This window comes from Tiliqua scincoides, chromosome 2 (assembly GCF_035046505.1).
Source record: "Tiliqua scincoides isolate rTilSci1 chromosome 2, rTilSci1.hap2, whole genome shotgun sequence".
NCBI classification, from domain to species: domain Eukaryota; kingdom Metazoa; phylum Chordata; class Lepidosauria; order Squamata; family Scincidae; genus Tiliqua; species Tiliqua scincoides.
In genome coordinates this window covers 124447356-124468552 of record NC_089822.1, presented here as the reverse complement: position 1 = coordinate 124468552, position 21197 = coordinate 124447356, and the positions used below count along the sequence as shown (strand labels likewise).

Here is a 21197-nt window from a genome sequence, read left to right as displayed (position 1 = left end):
GAGAGGAGCAAGACAGAATATGTAGCTAGCAGCTGCTTCTCCACTCTGCTGGGCGGCTGACATTCTCCCCTCAGCCCTATCACTGACCTGCGTAACTCTGTACTGTCTTACCTGCAATCCAGTCCACAGCGATGCCTTCCACCCGGCCAATGCCATTGGTTACTACATCCTCTCGCCATGTCTGGTCCCGCTTGGCCCGGCTGATGGTGCTCAAACCCATGTCGACCCAGTAGATGGTGTCATTCTCTGAAGGAAATGCAGTTGCGATCAGAATTACTCTTCTGCAACAACACCCAGAATCCCTAAAAGTTACAAGTCACCCAATTGTCCCAGTTCCAGCTCATGGATTCTCAAAAGCCTGTTCCTTTTCAGCAGTAAGAGGAAACACTCAAGGCAGTGAACGCAAAATAGGTTTATTGCTTTCCTGTAGCACCACAGGCCAGGCAGGGTCACTTGCAGGACAACTGGAAGAGAAATGCAGAACTGCAGTTCTCAAAAGGGTTAAATCGAGTCACTACACTGTGGTTAGTCAGATGTGTTGTCTGAAATAACAACAATTCAAATGACTATTTAATTACAAAAGTCTAGTGGTTTTCAAACTGGGGTAGACCTGGCTAGGTTTGTGCCTTTTGTCTTATAATAGCAGCCAAAATGGGAAGTACCCCCCCACCCAAAAGGTGGCAGGAGGAAAAAGGGAGGATGGCTGAAAAGGAATGGGTATTTTTATTTTTTAATCAATTTTTGGAGACAAAGTTTGACTGATCAAGAGTGGCTTTTTATTTTTTGAAGGGGGTGGAAAAAGAGAAAGGTGAAGATCCTTGGTTAAGCTGACACAGACCCCCAAGCCTATGTAGGTCTACTCAGAAGTAAGTCCCATTTAAGCCAATGGGGCTCACTCCCAGGAAAGTGTGGATAGGATTGCAGCCACACAGAGGAAGATTACAACTCACCCCAAAGTAGATGGGGGATGCTCACACACATACACCCCAACATGCAGATGCCACCCCTATTCCCCCCAGGCAATACGGAGGAATGCAGGCTGTGGCATTTGGACACTCACCCCCCCCCCCCACTAAGAACAGGCTGGGCTCCCTCCTTCCCAAGCGGAGGAAAACGCCGTGTTGCCTGTACTTACTGGCGGAGCTCTCTCTAGGTCAGGCTTTCCTTCTAGTTTGAAGCCTGCTAGGAGCGTGCCCTGTGCTGATGAGATGAAGCACCACCCCCCACCATGTTTCACACACCCTCCCCACCTCACACTGCCCCACCCACCTCATTCACAGCCACAGAAAAGAAGCAAGTAGGGAGGCAGCATGTGCAGCTGAGCTGAGCAGGGCAGCTATGGCCACCTCTCTTCCCAAGATGCCTCACAATGCCCCACAATGCCTCACAATGCCAAGATGCCTCACAATGCCCCACAATGCCAAGATGCCTCACAATGCTAGCCACGCCTCCCTAGGGAACCTAGATGCACAGACTGAATACCTCAGCCTTAAGGGGTGGGGGCAGGGAGGAGGCAGTGACATGATCCCCAGAATCCGTTGCTTAGGGGGGCTGCAGGGACTGGGATGCACTCACCAGTCCCTGCAGCAGCCGTCCTGGGGTGTGGGCAGCAGTGCACGAGTGTCTGCAGGGATCCCCAATGCATTCCCAGCTCGTCCGCAGCTGCAGGGATCCCCAGTGATCGCGCTTGCTTCACTTTCACTTCTAACTAGCTGGGGAGCCCTGTAGACGATCACAAGGGCTCCCCGCACCCCAGGATGGCTGCTGCAGGGACTGGTGAGTGCATCCCAGTCCCTGCAGCTCCCCTGAGCGATGCGATCCTGCCTTCCCCCCCACCCCTGCTGCCTCCCCCCCCCACCCCGGCAAGGACTTACAGCAGTGCAAACTCTCCTAGAGAGTTTGAAAACCGCTGCATAAGCCATTCAAAGACTTTACTGGGAATTCCACTTTCACCATGCTGGGATGTCCCTTGTTAATTATACCAACACTTTCTGTTCTGTGATTGGTTTCCTGACAACTGCTGAAAAGTCAGGATTTTAACCTAGCCCATCTCAAAATGTTGGTGCAAAAGCTGTTTGTGCAAAAGCTGATTTCAGGGAAAGGTATTTGCTGCCCAGTTTACCAAACATATGTGCCTGAATTACTGTGGCACATTGCTTCTTCATACCTGCTTTGGATGACTGTGTTAAATTTGGGCCAATTTATTACATAAATGCATGACATTAGGTGACTCACAGGCCTATCCTTGAGATATGCCAGTGTATGTCCTCGTACACCAGAGCGGCAACAGCCACACTGGTGTAGAAATCTGTAAACCTCTATCTTCATATTCTGTTCCATATATGGTGGCCCTAGCTTCTTTCCATTTGGGCAAACCATATCGCACACCTCCATTGTATGATGTCTCTCCCTGCTGTAAATCTCCCACGTTATATGAAGCAGCACCATAGATGTATGGAGAAATAACATAAGCCACATAGAGTTGAGGATATGATTGCAGAAGTCCTGTTTTCAAAGTTCTGGCAATGTCAAAGAAAGAGGTAATCTCTAACTCACTCCTAAATAAAGGTACTTTCTACTCATAAGAACATGAGAACAGCCCCACTGAATCAGGCCATAGGCCCACCTAGTCCAGCTTCCTGTATCTCACAGCGGCCCCACCAAATGCCCCAGGAAGCACACCTGATAACAAGAGACTTGCATCCTGGTGCCCCCCTTGCATCTGACATAGCCCATTTCTGAAATCAGGAGGTTGCACATATACATCATGGCTTGTAACCCATAATGGATTTTTCCTCCAGAAACTTGTCCAATCCCCTTTTAAAGGCATCCAGGCCAGATGCTGTCACCACATCCTGTGGCAAGGAGTTCCACAGACCAACCACAAGATGAGTAAAGAAATATTTTCTTTTGTCTGTCCTAACCCTCCCAACACTCAATTTTAGTGGATGTCCCCTGGTTCCGGTGTTATGTGAGAGTGTAAAGAGCATCTCTCTATCCCCTCTGTCCATCCCCTGCATAATTTTGTATGTCTCAATCATGTCCCCCCTCAGGCGTCTCTTCTAGGATGAAGAGACCCAAAGGCCATAGCCTTCCTCATAAGAAAGGTGCCCCAGCCCAGCAATCTTCTTAGTTCCCCTCTTTTGCACCTTTTCCATTTCCACTATGTCCTTTTTGAGATGTGGCGACCAGAACTGGACACAATACTCCAGGTGTGGCCTTACCATCGATTTGTACAACGGCATTATAATATTAGCCGTTTTGTTCTCAATACCTTTTCTAGTGATCCCAAGCATAGAATTGGCCTTCTTTACTGCCGACGCACATTGGGTCGACACTTTCATTGACTTGTCTACCACCACCCCAAGATCTGATCTGTCACAGACAGCTGAGAACCCATAGCAGCACTCACTCTTATAGCAGCTGTTCTTTCCATTCATTTTCATCAGACAGACCCAAGGAGTCTTTACTTGTGCCAGGCATTCACCTACCTGCATGGAAATCAATGCCAACAGCCAAGGAGGTTCCGGAGACTGGCACGAGTGCATCCGACTTGTCATTGGGGTCTAGTGGGATGCCACGAATACCTTCATGCACAGAGTAGAGGAGAAAAGAGCCAACCCCTGCAGGGAAGAAAAGTACAGTCATGGACATGGCAGAGCAAATGAACTGTAAGCAGGCTGTCTCGGTGGGGACGGACCTTCGCATGGAGGTTATGGATAAATGTTGCCAGTCAGAATAGAGTATAAGATACCTTCATATGTTTGAAGGAGTGGCCAGAGTTCAGTGGTATAGCAGAAGGTTCCAGGTTCAGTCCCAGATAAAAGACTCTTGGGTGGCAGGAAATCTGCTTGAGACCTTGCAGAGCCAATGCTAGCCAGGGCAGATGGACCAAAAGGCCAACTCAACACAAGGCAGCTCCAGGTACTCGTACATCTAAAGATGGTCTCTGAGACTGTTCGAGCATTTTCTTACAATACTTCAGAAATCTTTAAAACAGCACAAAACCACCTCACCTCAGTCCAAAACAACTGGAACACAAATCAGGTTCCGTGGCCAACAAACGCCCATACAAATAAGTCTTAAGCTGCTTTTCAATCTGTTGTCTCACCTTTGCATTTGTCCCCCCACCCCAAAGTCTCAGATTATTACTTTTTCTATGGACAGCCCTGGATTTTTAAAGATCAGATATACTTTTTGAAAAGCACATGGAAGAAGAGAGAGTTCAGGTTGAAGAAGAAGATGCAAGTGACTGGAAACAAATTATTTATGACTTTAGGTTTGTTCTCCTTGGCTTCCTCGAGCTATCCAAACTTATTACCATAAGGTAGAAGAACATTTTGGTAACAGAGCTGGAAACTGAGGAAACTGTAGTTTGCTTTGAGCTGCCTATATGAAGAAAGGTATCATAAATGAAGCCAGTTAGAGACTGTTCAAAATGGAGCCGCTAAAGTTGAAGACAGGTCTATAATAACAGTCTCTCTCCAGTGTCAGATTGTTTGGTCATTCAAAATAGGATAAATATATAATGATTTCAGATCTGGAGAAGGAAAAATCATATTCAGAACACATCTAAGGAGAAAAACTAGGAGAAACTGACCAGAGAACAAGAGTACAGACTCTCCTGTTGATATGATATGAAAGCTACCAGATGGGACCCATTCCAACCATTCCCAGGCTGCAGTGCCTCTATCCAGCCTAGGAAGGAAAGCTTTTCTACAGAGAGCAGAGCAGAAAGTGATTCATGAACAATTCCACACATTCTCTGACATTCTTTGCAGAGAACACTATCATGCACATTTAAGAGGTTGTGAGTAATTCTTATAAGAATAGAACACTGTTTGCTTCTATTTGTAAATACAATCACTTACACTCTGTGTTGGTAATTAAGAAAACTCTGCTTAAGAGGGCCTTCAAAGACATTTTCTACATTACCCAGTTCTGCAATGCTATGGCTTTTTTCTATGCCACTTGGGATTGCTTTGTACTCAGTGCCTTTTAGTGTAAGCCAAAGGTGTGTATACTTAAGCTTGTAACATGTTAAACAAAATCAATGTTCAGAAACTATGTTTTATACAGTTACAGGGAGCCAGGATTGGTTGTGACTCCCAGTGGAGCACACAGTGATTAATCTCAGGTTAGGTTAACCTGACCGTTAATCTCAGATTAACACTCAGATTAACCTGAGTGTTAATTGCAGGTTTGCTCCTACATGCTGTTTGGATAGGTCCATAATACATCAGGACAAACTTGGCATTTATCATTACGATGAAAACTGTTTGAATAAGCAGCAGTCACCAGGTGGAGTTGTACCATGTTACTCAGAAATACAGGGCAGCAGATTGTTCACCTTCGCAGGACTGCTGTTCACTCTTCAGGCTGTACCCAGCTGTACACATGCAGGACCGAGTACTCTCTGAGGTGGGGAGGCAGAGCTGTGAGCAATCGCCGTTGTTCACACTGCAAGGATTGGTACCTGCAACAGTAAAGGGATAATGGTAAAATTAATGTTGACTGGAAATTTCAATTTATGGCTGAAACACGACTTAGGTCAGTACAATGAAATGTTTATAAAAGATACGTTATTCTATGGGTATATGGTTAATGTTAAGGAAGGAAGACACACACACACCCATTTTACCATACCAAAAGGAGACATTTTGTTACTGCTTATGGGTGAAAATTTAGTACCTCAAGGCCTAAAACTGAACTTGATAGTCAAGATGCAACAATGCTGTTGCAGCATAGGGTTACGCATATTTACTCAGTACATCCCAGTTTGTTCAACAGGGCTTACTCTCAAGTAAATGGGTATAGGATTGTAACCCTTCCAAGATCTTTCAACTATTCTGGACCCTCATCCTATTTTGTTCTGCCTGCTCAGTTTTGTGAAAAATATTAAATTTAAAAATCTCTACAGTTCTTATCAATATATGTTGACAGTGACAAGGAGAATATTTGGGAGGCCCCGGAAAACAGTTACAAAACAGAATGGTGAAGTAAGCTCTGGAATCTGGTTCATATGGCTAAGTTAACTGAATACTACAGCTATGCCCCCCCCTTCCCCAACATGTGCAGCTCAAGAGACTGGTTATACAGTGTATGGCAGAATCTCTTTTTGGGACAACAGCTTAACTCTAATGATGGTTGTATGAATTTTGTATGACCTTTCTCTTAGAGTTATATTAAGAAATTTTGCTCACAGCTGTGTTTAGAGATGAGTGAGGTGACCAAGGTTTGCCTCAAAATAATTCAAAATGAACTGAGCTTTACACCAAAAAATCAGGGGAAAAGCTGGATCATTTAGAGCCATTTTGAGATATAAGAACATAAGAAGAGCTCTGCTGGGTCAGGCCAAGGACCCATCTATCCAGCTTCCTGTATCATATAGTGGCCCAACAGATGCCGGCCCACAAACCCTCCACTCCTAGCTAAGCACATCCTTAACTTACCCCAGTGGCAATAAGTGGCACTGTTCTCCTTTCCTCTTGTTGCTCTGAATGCAGCATAGCAAGTTCAAGGTGTGCTTCACAAGGCTTTTTGTGTGTATATGTTCTTGCCCCTGAACAAGAAAAAGGTGAAGGGGTTTATAGGATTGTAGCTGTACAACTCCCATAAGCCCATTTGCCTTTCTTCCAGTTTGGAGAAAAGAACAAAAAGCTTCACGAAGCAGACTTTGAATTTGCTGTGCTGAATCCTAAGCAATGCCCCCCCCCCAGGAGGTCTGAGCAGGCCAGGGCAGGAGGTCTGGTCTAGAGGGTAGAGCCTCCGTCTGCCCAAAGATAACATCCACAAGGTCGCCGGTTCGAGGCCACCGGCACCGTGCGACCTTGAAGCAGCTGACAAGCTGAAGCTGAGCTATTCCATCTGCTCTGAGCGTGGGAGGATGGAGGCCAGAATGTGAAGCCAGATCGGAATGAAACACCTGAATGTAGTGGTTCTTGAAAGAAAGAACCTTCTTTGAAATTGTAAAAATCCCTATTTAATAAGGGATTTAAATAAAGCCTGCCTATGTAAACCGCCTTGAATAAAGTCTTGAATAAAGACCAAGAAAGGCAGTATATAAATACCTGTTGTTAATGTGGAGGGGGGGGCAGAGGAGCCGCTCATTGCGTCAATGGAGTAAAGGTGTGTTTGGAGGCTGGTGGGGCAGGACAGAGATACTCCAAGCTCTGGCTAGGAAGCTGAGTTTAGGGAGAATTTAGAACTCCCAAAATTTGTTTCCAAGCCCAAATACAGATAACTTCAGTAACGCCTCTAGCTGTGTTCTATCTGTATTTCAGTCATACTTACTTGTATCCATCTTACTCAACCAACCCTCTCAAAATAAATTAATTAATGGGCATTGGAAATTCAGAGAGCTTTGAGCATCAAGGGATCATAGCAAGACCATCCTGCTTCATAGATAAGCAGCTGAGGCAGAGTGGGCTTTGCAATAAGCCAGAAAGACAGGTTTCTGTAAGGCTTGATCACGTGACACAGTGCTGAACAGCCAGCAAATCCCAAAGCCAGGCCAAGGGAAACGCTAGTTGGTTTGTATCTTCTTTCATATACGTGACCTGGACTTAAGGTTCCTGGCAAGGACTCGCTGTTTCCTGATCCAGGAGCTGAACCACTCTGAGACTGGGAAATGCCCACACTGTCTCATAAAGCATTTTCAAGCCTCCCCACCATCTCTGAATCAAACAGTGGCTCTCTGCCCATCATTATCCATGCAACCCAAAGAGCTCACCATGCTGCTGAACACTTTCATCATAGATCTTCATGTGCATGACTAGAGTGGTGCTGTTGCGTAGCTCAACTGCTCCCGTTCCATCCTTCTTGTTGCAGGTGCCCATTTTTTCTGAGGCCTGGTCAGCCCACCACAATTTGTCGCCTGGGAGAGAAAGGGATACTTATGTACATGACAAGAAGAAGGCTGCATAGCTTGTCATGTTGGACTGCCCGAATGCTTACTATCACTGGAGAAAGCTAGGGCTCTATTCCCATACACACCAGCTATCCAGGACTGGTCTGGGGGTGGGATGCTCTCCAAGGGAGGGGGAAACCTCATCATCAACTGCCTCTTGGAAGTGGGAGGGGCACTCCTGAAAGGTTAGGAAAGCCCCCTTTCCCCTCTACCAGAGACTAGGTATGTTTACATGAAGAAATAACATTTATAAAAACGTTTTTAAAAATTCTCAATTGCTAAATTACATGCTGGTGCTTGCAGCAGCATAGCTGGGAGCAGGATGCACCTTCCAGGGCTGTCCTTTTCCAGGGGCACAGCTCTGGTCACGTCCAGAAGGTGATCTGAGGCCTGGGGAATCTGCGCACTGCCTCCCCAGGCCTCAGAAGGCTTTCTGAGGCCTTAAAACGTCACTTATGGTTTTCCTGAAAAACTGGAAGTGACCTTCTAAGATCTCTGGCCTCGGATCATCTGTTCGGGGACAGGGGGCAAGCAAATGGTGGGCAGGACCCTGCCGGCCATGGCAGGAAGTGCACTGCTGCCCCTGGAACAGTGCCACCTGGGGTCCTGTGACCCCGTCAGCTATGCTTCTGGGTGCTTGTATACTAAAAAAAAAAAAGGAAGGAAAGAGTTGGACTTAAGCCCAGCATTTTATTTTAAGAGCACAAGCTTTAACTAATTTACGATCTACTCAGTTAGGTGCTGAAATGGATTAAACAACAGCAATCATATAAAAGCACTTGTTCGAACTGAAATGCCTCAGTGGAATCTTTCTCTTGAAGTGATATATGACTAAAGCTCTTCCTTCAGGTTTTATGAGAACCATTACAAAGATTTAATTGTATGAACCAAGGTGTCAATGAGACTATCAAATCCTCTCTCATGATAAAACCTGATGCAAGAAGTGATTGTGTTTCAAGTTAAGGTGAAGACAGTGATCTATGAAACATTGTTCTCTTTGCAAAAACAATGAATATGCCTTTCTAGAGGAAGGGTTACATTTTCCCGGTAGCAAAATATTATTGTTGAAGTGCTGGAAAAATGCAATATACCTGCATTAAAAAACAGAAAAACTGCGAGGAGTGTGGGCTGATCATTATAAATAAAGAACAACTATACACTCGCTGAATACGCATACACAAAGTTGTATGGAAAGACTCAAAGATATGACTGCCTTATGTAGTGCTTGATCCTTTTCTCATCCCTGTTGCTATTGTGATAGCTTTCACCTGCATCACTGCTCATACCCATGATAGCCAATGCTGTGGCCTTGCGTAGTTGGGTCTTCATGGTCTCTAACACCTCAAAGCCATTGCCATCCAAGTTGCATCTATTGATGGTGCCATTACCAGAGCTGATCCAGTAGAGCTTGCTTTCCTGGTAGTCGATGGAGAGACCTGGTATGAGAGAACCACTACTGTAACTAACTGCTACAAAGAGGAGAAGAAATGTCACCCTCAACAAAAGCTGCCAAAATACAGGCCAAGACTGAGCAATAAAGGTCACACACATACTTTGTTGGCCTGAACATTGGTGAGTGTGGAAATGTGCAACAGAGAGTCATCTGCATGTTTCAGGAAGTGCACAAGTCATGTGTATGTCTGGTTGCATTCACACAATATCCCCTGCTGTTATTTTGTTTCATCTCAAAAGCAGGACATAACCTCTTCATAAATGACCTGGAGACAGGGGTGAGCAGTGAGGTTGCAAAGTTTGCGGACGACACCAAACTTTTCCAAGTGGTGAAGACCAGAAGTGATTGTGAGGAGCTCCAGAAGGATCTCTCCAGACTAGCAGAATGGGCAACAAAATGGCAGGTGCGCTTCAATGTCAGTAAGTGTAAAATCATGCACATTGGGGCAAAAAATCAGAACTTTACATATAGGCTGATGGGTTCTGAGCTGTCTGTGACAGATTAGGAGAGAGATCTTGGGGTGGTGGTGGACAGGTCGATGAAAGTGTCGACCCAATGTGCGGCGGCAGTGAAGAAGGCCAATTCTACGCTTGGGATCATTAGAAAAGGTATTGAGAACAAAACGGCTAATATTATAATGCCGTTGTACAAATCGATGGTAAGGCCACACTTGGAGTATTGTGCCCAGTTCTGGTCGCTGCATCTCAAATAAGACATAGTGGAAATGGAAAAGGTGCAAAAGAGAGCAACTAAGATGATTACTGGGCTGGGCCACTTTCCTTATGAGGAAAGGCTACGGCGTTTGGGCCTCTTCAGCCTAGAAAAGAGACGCCTGAGGGGGGACATGATTGAGACATACAAAATTATGCAGGGGATGGACAGAGTGGATAGGGAGATGCTCTTTACACTCTCACATAACACCAGAACCAGGAGACATCCACTAAAATTGAGTGTTGGGAGTTAGAACAGACAAAAGAAAATATTTTTTTACTCAGCGTGTGGTTGGTCTGTGGAACTCCTTGCCACAGAATGTGGTGATGGCAACTGGCCTGGATGCCTTTAAAAGGGGATTGGACAAGTTTCTGGAGGAAAAATCCATTATGGGGTACAAGGCATGATGTGTATGCGCAACCTCCTGATTATAGAAATGGGCTATGTCAGAATGCCAGATGCAAGGGAGGGCACCAGGATGAGGTCTCTTGTTATCTGGTGTGCTCCCTGGGGAATTTGGTGGGCCACTGTGAGATACAGGAAGCTGAACAATCTGGCAGCTACAACACTACAGTTGCTTCGTATGGAAGTCAAAGCCCAGTAATGAAGTTTATGATGCCAAAGTTAGACTCAGCAAGCTCACTGGACAACATGAGTGGCAGTGACTTCCACTTGCACTAGCCACCATGCTATATATAAGGTCCATCCTACATGTGTAGCAGAATGAGATTGTAAGATTCCTGAGGTAGTAGGGTGGACTGTACCATTTCAGAGTACAACTGGGAGCAACCATTTTGAATGCTCTACTACAGTGGTTCTCACACATTTAGCACCAGGACCCACCAGGACAGAATGAGAATCTGTTGGGACCCACTGGAAGTGATGTCATGACCGGAAGTGACATCATCAAGCAGGAAAATTTTTAATTATCCTAGGCTGCAATTTTCCTTTACTATCATTGTTAAAAGAATATGCACAGTAGTTTGTTAAAAGTATAGGTCTATAACATTTCCCCAAATGCAGTCACATGCCATGGTAGCATCAAGTCTAATGTACTAAAAATAAAATATTGAAATGAATGGGGACCCACCTGAAATTGTCTCGCGTCCCACCTAGTGGGTCTCGACCCACAGTATGAGAAACAAAACAATTCTCTGCAAGTAAAAACGAAAATCCACATCTGGTTTCAGCCCACATAATTACCTGTTGTGCTAGTTCTATAGCTGCAGATAGTTTTTCATGTAGGAAAGCACTAAAAACATGATCTTGCACCTGCACTCTCAAGAGGTTCAGTCCATTCTAGCACCTCAGAATTCTACTACATTATTTCCACCTCAGTCTGTCACATGTGTAGACATGGCTTTAGTGTATGACCATTCCAGCCGATCCTGGATTCAGAAGTGAACCATGAGCTGCAACAGCCCAAGGGATACAGAAATGGCTAAGGGTGGCCAATGAGTTATGTCTCCTCTACATGTAGACGAACACTGGGAATGCAGGTTGTTGGTCACTCCATAAAGGGCATTTGGGTAAGAACTGATACAGTAGTGTGTGATTGTCTCCATACCAACAGGCCCCTTTTGGTTTGTGAAGAGCAGGGTTCGGTTGCTGCCATCCATGTTGGCAAAGCTGATGTTGTCTCCATCTGTCCAGTAGAGCTTCCTGAGAAAGAGACAAATAGAAAGGCCATTCCATTTCATGGATAAGTTAAATTACACCATTTATACAGACTGATATCCCTATCAAACTCAGGATGGAACTACATGTTACCTTGGAAAACATGTTTTAAACTCACAGTTGCTGAAGTAACGCAAAAACTGCTGTTTACCGTTTTTTATATTTTAACATATTGTTCACTGGGTGCTCTCCTTTCCAAGACCTAGGTGACCTTCTTGTTGCCAGTCTTCCACCCCTTAACCAAATCTTTTCTGTGTGGAGAGGTATTTTCAGCTAAGTTGATACCTCTCTGAATTGTTTACTGCTTTTTCTTGGAGTCGCATTTTTAATTCAACTGGCTTAGTTTTATGCCTTAATTGTTTCTGTTAATATTTTAATATCCCAAAGTTTTGTGCTGAAGTGCAACCAGGAGCAAAGGTATCTGCACTCCTGGTTGCACTTCAGCACAAAACTTCAGAATTTTAGGCATAAAATAAGAATGATTCCATTTGCCCAGATCTTTTCACTTGGAATCATGCTATCCTTACCTTTAAGTACTGTTCTCCTGTAGATTTATTATCTTGCTTTCAAGGCATTTTAGAGGTTTATTTTTTATTTTATTTTATTTTTTTACTGTATTTCTAATTTCTGATGTATTTTACGGTGGGAATGTGATGAGCCACCTTGGGAACAATATACAGAATTGATAAAGTGATTTGCTTTGATTAACATCCTCCTGATGACATTTTCTTCTTTGATTGGTTTCCTCCTTCATCATTTTTTTCCATTTTTTCATCTTCTTTAGCACTACTTATAATAACAAACAACAACAACATGGACAGGCTCTGCTGCATTCTATGGGTCACCAGGTTTTTAGGTATAGTAACAATAACAATAAAAAATTTTCTAATAGTTTTACTTAAAAAAAAGTTATGAATCTCTAATAATTACTACCTACAATACTTAGTGAAATTCTATGCATGTCTGCTCAGAAATTCAGTGGGGCTTACTCTCATGAAAATGTGTATAGGATGCAGCCTTAGAGACTCATAACTTCTTTTTCTTACAAGTAAAAATATAAGTATATAGATTTACTGAAACCAGATTACACTTTGGTAGACCTGAGAGCTAAAGCTCCTTCAGGAACTGAATCCAGTCAACTTTTGCCTAACTTTATACTAATTTACAGCACACTTCTATAGCATGGACACCACCTGGGTAATCAGAAATTCAGAAAAGGAGAAGAGTTTTTTTTTAATGAATTATATTAGAGTTTCTAAATAGGTTAATATAATGAATTATTTGTGGGTCATGACCCCATGTCTGGTGGATTGCGCAATGGGCCCTCTTGCCTTGCTGCTTCTGGTCAGCTTCAAATCAGAGACATTCCAGAAGCATTGGGAGGGCCCAGAGGCCTCTCCCAGGTTGTACTGGGCTGGCAACTCACTCTATAGGCCTCCATGGGCTTCCAAAAGGCCCACAGAAGCGTCCAGACATCTGGTTTCAGGAAGCAACTTCTGGTTTCACCAGAAGTCATTCCTGGACACTTCTGCAGGCTTTCTGGTGGCCCATGAATACCAACAGAGTGGGTCACCTGGCCCGGCATGCGAGAGGCCTCTGCGTCCTCCAAGAATTGTGACCCACATTGTGGCCCACTGTGGAGGTTTGGGAGCCACTCAGTTATATTAACATGTAGCTTCAAGATCTGTATTACAAAAGATTTGCATTATCCTGGTTTGAAAAATATGTGTTCTGTATGTGGAAATCAATATACCTCAGTCACCACCATGAAAGTTGTAAGAACGAATACCCAACATCTATCCCAATGTCCAACTTCTTTAGCATCCCATGATATGGCAGACTCACCCCCTGATAGGATGTACAACCAGGCAATGAGGCTTGTCCAATCCCTGAATCACAGCATTTTTAAATGAGCCATCTAGTCGTGCAACATTGATCTGTTTCTTATGGGCATCATAGCTTGTCCAGAAAAGGTTCCTGGAAATCCAGTCCACAGCTAGGCCGTGGGCATTGGGCAGATCTGCAAGGCAATAAGAATGAATAAGCTATCAATTAAGGGAAACAAAGGAAAGCCCATAGAGAGTGACTCCACAAGTGCTTTGGTTTTCTCTAGAACAGGGGACAGAAGCAGAGAGCAAGAATGTCCTCCATGTGGAAACAAAAAAGTAGCAAAAAGTGAAGTCTCTGAAGCACCAGGAAAAAATTTGAAAAGCTACATTCTAAATGGGGCTATGTACTCCTCCTCCCCCCGAAAATTTCTGAAATCTTGTTTTAAGTATTTGTGGAGGCTTATTTTAAACCGATGTGTTTGTCTCCATTTATTCTAAAATATTTCCTAATTTTTTGGTTTGTTTTGGTTTCTCATCAAGCAAAATTCAACAAGAATGGAAAAAAACCCAGAATGGACATGGAAAGAAAACTCTAGAATAAACACATTATTGGAAACAGAAGGAGGCCTTGCACCACACAGCAGAAGAATGGAGACAGGATGAGGCCAATGGGTACTAGAAGACATTTTTAACAAATAGTATCGCTAACAATCCAGGACTGCTAAAACCACAGAATTTCCTGGGATCAAGGGGAATTATATTCCTAATTGTTTTTAACAACAGAAAAGCAGGCAGCGGTATTTTTCTCTGATGGGAAAAACAGATTCAACATATATCTCACAAAGCACTGTTAAAGTGCAGCATGGAGCATGATGAAACTTTAGGGGAGAGAGACAAAATGTTGCAGGCTGTCCCCACCTGCAGACACAACTGTTTCCACACCGGTTCCATTTATGAATGCCCGTTTGATGGTTTGTGTGCGGACATCTGACCAGTAGATCCGCTGCTCCATGGCGTCATAATCAACTACTGTGACATTGTCAATGTCAGGTACAGTGAAGGAGATGATATAGTTGTAGTAGGGGTTGTCAATGTCGACCCCCCGGATCTCCATTTGGCGGGCGTAGAGCAGGAACTTCTTAAACTCTGGAGACAGAAGCCAAGAAGAAATGATGGGACTTCATTCCAATCAGGTTCACAGATTCAGACACAGCAATTCAGTTTACGAAAAACTAGGACCACAAGGTTTATGGTCTGGTTACCCAGAAAATGTGCTCAGCTGACCTAACTGGGCTGTGGATTGGCGCATCTGTAAAGCAATGCCAGTGCCAGACTGACAATTTGACAGATAAGAAAATGGTTAACAATTGTAGCATAGGGCATGCCCTAATCATCTGGCATAGTCACCTTATATGCTGATTCACTGCCATGGCTTCCTCACGAGCAAGCTGCCTGATGCAGAATATAAGGTGAATATGTCGTACCCCCAAAACTAGAGCCAGCTGGGCAAAACTGATGCCATTTTTTTATTCAGCACCCCAAATATACCCAAGAATAGGCCTAATTTTCAAGGCGGCAAAATGTGTGTAGGCCTGGGGAATAAATAAACAGTTGCTACTATATCTGAAAATATTTGGAAGCCAAAATGAGAAAGTTACTGTCTGGGAGCAGAACGTACTTAGAACTTGGAAATTTGTGCTCCCACAACACCAAGGGAGTCCACCATGCCCCAGGCACGGCTTGCTAGATCTACTGCCAGGGTCACCCAGCCCCCAGCAGCACATTATCAACAAGCCACCCTCTACTCCACAGAGGCATCCGTGTTTCCTCCTGAGCAAAAGAGCCCCAGAAGGCTTCAATGATGGAACCCAACTATGGGACTGCACAGGGGCCACAAAAAAGAGCTACGGGCTGGCTACGCAAACTCTAATCTGGAACCTATAAATGCCTGCACTGGACAGCCAGCAAAGACACGACAAGCTACGTTAGCTCAGTGTTGCCCTGAAACACACTGTATCTTTGGGGTTGGGCTTCTTCCGTACAGATACATATGTTTTGGGTTGCAGAGGAGACAAATGCCTTTCCTTCCATTTACCATAGCATGTAGTGTTGTCTTTGGCCAGCTTCATGAGGTGGGGACAGGCACAGGAGTAGGTGCTATTGTAGTTGATTAGGCAGAGGTGAGAGCAACGTCCTTTTCCTCCATTGGCCTCACAAGGATTGGGAGCTGGAACAACAAAATAAAGAGAAAATAGTGGCTGTGTCAATCCTGGGAAGGGCACAGTCCTGTTCTAAAAGGAGGATGAAGCATAACTCTGCTTTGGGAAGGGGGGGAGATAGAACACAGAATCACTTGGAAAAGAGAAGCCTGGATTTTTGGGTAGCTGGGCAGCACAAGACTGAATCTCTGCTTTCTTCAGCCCTGTCCCACAAAGTAGGTAGCTCTTAAGTCACCACAATGGCACGAATTTCCCATGCAAACCCCGGAACTAATTGAAAAATCCTATAGTCCAAGAAGCTCAAGTTCTAGCAAGGGTCATTCTGCACTGTGGAAAAGTGAAGTCTTTACACTGCAAGTGACTCACATGAGCTAAAATCCTAACATGGATCTGTTGTATTTTGTTTCAGTTAGGCAGCGAAAAACACAAATACATGTAGCTTTTCACATGTTCATTCCTTGTTACCTTTGCTGTCTCACTGCTAACAAAACATAAGCTGTAAGGTGCTTAGGAAAAGGACCTGTTTGCTTTGTCTTGTATTAAGACACTTTATAAAGCACCATGTATGCCGATGGCACTATATAAATATTCATCCTCCTAATATTTAGGCAATGATAAACAAAGGCCTGCAAGATATTAAACAACTGGGGCCAGTTTTTGGCAGGAAGGACTGAAGACTTGATCCTGCCTTCCTGACTTCAGGGGACATTCCCAAGTGCCCGGCTCTCCTGCCCTTTCTTCTGTTGCATCTCACCTAGAGGCTGGCGAGAAGGATGATAGACTTGCAAGTCGAAGGGCTGAGTGTTGGTTCTCTGCACAACAGTGACGTTGTGGCCTGTCCACTTGTTCGCCTTGGCCAGGGTGTTTGTGCGCCAATCAGTCCAATACACTTCACCACCATAAAGAGTGACCGCAAAGGGGTGCGACAGGTACTCGTGCCCTCGCAGCACTTCGATGTGGCCTGTGCCATCATAGAGAGCAGAGTAGATTGCATCTGACCTGTGGAGGAATGTGATAGAGTCACACGTCAATGGCAGTGGCCAGGTATGTGACAGAGGAAAAGGGCACAGTAAAAGCAAGTAGCTATAAGCATAGAACCTCTGAGTGGCAGAAGCGTGCTTTCACAATTCATCTAAAAGCAGAAAGAGAGGGGCCGTCTCAGATCTCCCCAGGGAAGGCACCTCAAAATTTTAAGACCAACAGCACAATCCTATACATCTTTATTCAGAAATAAATTCTACTATGTTCAATGGGGCTTGCTCTCGGGAAGTGTGTGTAGGATTAAAGCCAAAAAGACAATTGGTTGAAGGTAGTGTATGCTGACCACTAACTTTACTCAGGGCAGGCATTCCAGCCTGCCATTTCAGGAAACAAGATGGCATGGAATAAAAACTAATGGTGCCAACATACCCAGATTCTCTCTCTCTCTCTCTCACTCTCTCTCTCTCTCTCTCACACACACACACACACACAACCTACCTACCTAACTCCAGAACTGAACATGTGCAACAGGCACATTTTGTTGATGGAATTTACAATGGCAGGAGTTACTCTAACCATTTCCCATAGCTTTATTCTTGCCCCTCACAATATTTGTATTAACATGCAACCTTGTGACAATTAGCATATGCTTCTCTATTCAGATACTGAACAATCCTACAAATTATAGCTGAGCCAAAACTACTCAAAAGCTGATTGAATCCATTTTTAGCAACGCTTACGATTGTACCCTAATTCACTCTCAGCTTCCTTGCATCATCACACAGGCAAATCTAGCTAATTTTATGGCATCACCCTGTGTCACTGTCTGACATGTGTCACTCTGATTGGATGGAACCAGTCATATGACTAATAGAAACAGGAGAAAAGAAGAAAAATTAGCTACAGTGCGATAATGGGGGGGGGGGGGAGGGAAGAGAGAACCACATCAGCATTAGCCAATGGATACCAGGGCACCAATAGCATCAAAAACTTATGCACACTCTTAGTGTTTTTTTTTCTTAGGGGGGGATGTCTATCCCAGTATTTCCTAAACTGAGGGTTGTGACCCAGAGTAAATTACAATCTGATTGTTGGTGGGTCATAAAAGAAACTGACAAGCTGATAGCTGAAGAGGAAAATGTATTGAGTCCTATGGAAAATGAAACTGAGCCACACGCATGCATTTACTCATGAGTAGGCAGCTGTGCCCCAGTCCACTTTGAAGGGCAGGTCAAGAGAAAGGCAACACCACCAGAATGGTCTCAATCCAAGGAACACAGGTCCCCCCCCCAAAAAAAACACTCAAAAAGTAAGTCTCCCCCTTTCCAAGTTGTTAAGAAAAATGTATTGAGCTCTATGGCAGCAATTTTCAACCTTTTTCAGCTCACAGCACACTGACAAGGCACTAAAATTGTCAAGGCACATCATCAGGTTTTTGATAAGTGACTCCATGCTGCTGGTGGGGGGCTCACATCCCCCATTAGCCCTACCAATTAATGTCCTTCCCCCAAATTCTTGTGGCACACCTGTGGACCACTCGTGGCACATCAGTGTGCCATGGCACAATGGTCGAAAATGACTGCTCTATGGAAAGAGAAACTGAGCCACTCGTGTGTTTACTCACAAGTAGGCAAACATGCCTTAGCTTTTATCGAAGGCCAGGTGAAGGGGGAACACAAGGCCACCAGAATGGTCGCAATCCAATGAATGTGGAGATCAACAAATGCACCAGAAATCTACCACCACCACCACCACACACCCCATAGTAAAATGGATGAAAACAGACTTGAGAGGCTGGTAAAGTGAAACTTTCTTTTTAGTCTCATAAAGCTACGTAGGTCCTGATAGAGTGAGTCCTGGTGCAAAAACGTTTGGGAACCACTGGTCTACCCTACTGATTTCTAGTCAAAATCAAGCCGCAATTCTAGTACAAACCTGGCATCAATCCACAGGATTCGCTTCTCCAGGTAGTCAACAGTGAGTCCATTGGGCCAGCCTCCTGAGCCTGTCTCCTTGTGGATGACACGCCGGCCCTCACCACTCATGGAAGCTGCCTCAATGCGGGGCATGCTGGCATCCCAGTCTGTCCAGAAGAGGATCCTTAAAGAAGAGAGGCATACAAGTGCTGAGACCAACAAGATTCCTTTCCAGTTGAAGGGTGGTTCCTTGGCAGTATGTGCTGCTTGACAGTATAAACTCCTTGTCTGGAGTTATCAATCCTCAGCTAATACCCTCTTCAACGATGGCTGCATTTATATGGGCAAGGCAAACAGGAAAAGGTAACCTACCTTCTCCCTGTAGTGTCCACAAGGCTTTATGCTGAGAGATGCAAATCTCTCTCTTTTCCCCCCTCCCTCAAAAGGGCCATGTTCAAAGAAGTGACATGAGGCTGTCTCAGAATGTATCTTGACTTTGGGCCTGAACTTATCCAACTTTCCAGTGCTGATGCAGCTGGGCCAATGTGGTGTGTGCTGCATTATGCAGTGAGAGGGGAGCGACAAGGGCCTCCTTAAGGAAAGGGAATGTTTGTTCCCTTATTTCGGGGCTGCGTTGCATCTGCATCGGCACTGGGTATTTGGGATAGGAACAGGCCCTTACAAACAGACATTCTTTCTGTAGAGAATGGAGCCAAACTAGGGAAGAAGTGAAGAGAACCTTTAGTAATAGTCTACAACTCTAGTTGCAAGCAGAAACATGTTGCACGGAAAGCCCATTTAGCTCTCTGCTGTGCACATTCATCTTGAGAGAGGCATAGGTGTACCGAGAGAGGTGCACAGCACTAAATACTGTCCTTTTGCAGCATTTGCACGGAATTATTATCATTATTGTTGTTAACCAGAGTATTTATATACCGTTTTTCAACAAAAACTTCACAAAGCAATTTAAAGAGAAAATTAAATAACTAATGAACTGCAGAATACCCAAGGCCCTCTGCTAAATCTCTTGAATATTCAATCAATTCATGATCATGACTGCATTTCTCTGCTTTTTTCCCTTGCATACAAGCCACTGAGTACAAGATTGTAATATACCAATTAATTCCAGAAAGGTGGGTGTTTTGCCCAAGGTCACTTGTGGCAGGGCTTGTTACATTTTTGTTGCCTTACACAAAGATGCTAATAATACTGTCTCTCTGTCCCCTACTTCCAGTATCATACCCGCATCGTGGGTCTAGGGCGATGGCGCGAGGGTGCTCAATATCCCCCGCCAGCAAGGTACTCCTCATGGTCCCATCCAGTTTAGCCACCTCGATCTGGTCCAGGTTGCTTTCTACCCAATAGATGTTGCCAGCAATCCAATCCACAGCAAGCCCCTCAGGTGTAGCAAGGCCATACTGGATCACCACTTCAAAGCTGGTAAGGGCTGAAAGACAACAACAACAGGATCAGGAGACATTATTTCATCCAGCCTTTCTTGTCTATCTTTACAAAGCTGCCGTTCCCAACTCTGGCTCTCCAACCCAGTTTGTCTGATTCTTCAGTGAACACCCTATGGGCCTTATCCTCTGGCTCTTTCCCTCATTAAAAAAAAAAAGTTGCATTTTTATCCCACCTGTCTTTCTTCAGGAAGCTTTGGGCAGCAATCCTCCTCCAATTTTACCTCTGCAACAATCTGCTGGTCTAGATTAGGACAAGAAGAGTATTGGGGGCATATTGGGAATATTACTGGGGACTATGCTGGATAAAGAAGTTCCATTCTCTGCCAATGCTTTTTACATTTTAAACACATCTTTGCAACCACAACGGCCAGAAACATGTTGGGTTTTTCTTAATAAAAAAGAAAGAGGAGATTCTCAGAAATTCACAGAGAATGCCAGCGCTTAACTTGCCCTCACTTTTGACAATGCTTATCAGGTTTTTCTGAAATAGTCCTTCTCCTATTCCTGTCCACGAAAGAAAAGAAAATTGTACATAAAATATGCTTTGGACACTATGTGCCCAGATAAAGAGAACCTACTGAGCAAGTTAGTTACTGCTATTCCTATCAATGTTAAAAAGCCCAAGTATCCTGGCATATCAGTGTGCCAATTTTCTGGGAAATGTTAATAACAGATACATTTTGCCCAATTTATTCCAAGGGGCATTTTGGAGAATCCGCTCAGGCATTCATTTTTCCACCTTTCTACCCCTACCATGTGGGGGTAACTCCAGGGTAGCAGTCATCTATTTTAAAGTTTACTTAGATAACGACTCCAGTCTCAGGCATACACTGATGTTTGATTATCTCTAGCCACTGCTTTGGGATAAGTAGATGCCTGGAGAGAAACAAGGCTGGTACCTTTTAATACATCAGCCAAGTGATAAAGGATAACATGCCCAGACGTCCTGAGAAATAAAGCAAATGCGGATCACTTCAACCAGAATGTGAGCCAACCGTTTGGCCTCCTTCAAAATTCTACTCTCCAGACAAAACCAGAG

At 44.4% G+C, this 21197-nt stretch overlaps 1 protein-coding gene across 1 annotated transcript in view; it reads right to left on the bottom strand.

Annotated features, from left to right (window-relative positions):
- The window catches only part of LRP1 (LDL receptor related protein 1), a 374302-nt gene that overhangs the window by 81574 nt on the left and 271531 nt on the right, over positions 1-21197 (bottom strand). Inside the window, exons 26-37 of the mRNA XM_066617850.1 lie at positions 19938-20142; positions 18715-18879; positions 16553-16797; positions 15675-15806; positions 14498-14725; positions 13596-13770; positions 11641-11735; positions 9196-9345; positions 7733-7876; positions 5351-5476; positions 3492-3623; positions 112-246 (exon numbers count right to left, since the gene is read on the bottom strand). Of these exons, the coding sequence (XP_066473947.1) occupies positions 112-246; positions 3492-3623; positions 5351-5476; positions 7733-7876; positions 9196-9345; positions 11641-11735; positions 13596-13770; positions 14498-14725; positions 15675-15806; positions 16553-16797; positions 18715-18879; positions 19938-20142 (1932 nt within the window). The remainder of the gene's footprint in view (positions 1-111; positions 247-3491; positions 3624-5350; positions 5477-7732; positions 7877-9195; positions 9346-11640; positions 11736-13595; positions 13771-14497; positions 14726-15674; positions 15807-16552; positions 16798-18714; positions 18880-19937; positions 20143-21197) is intronic.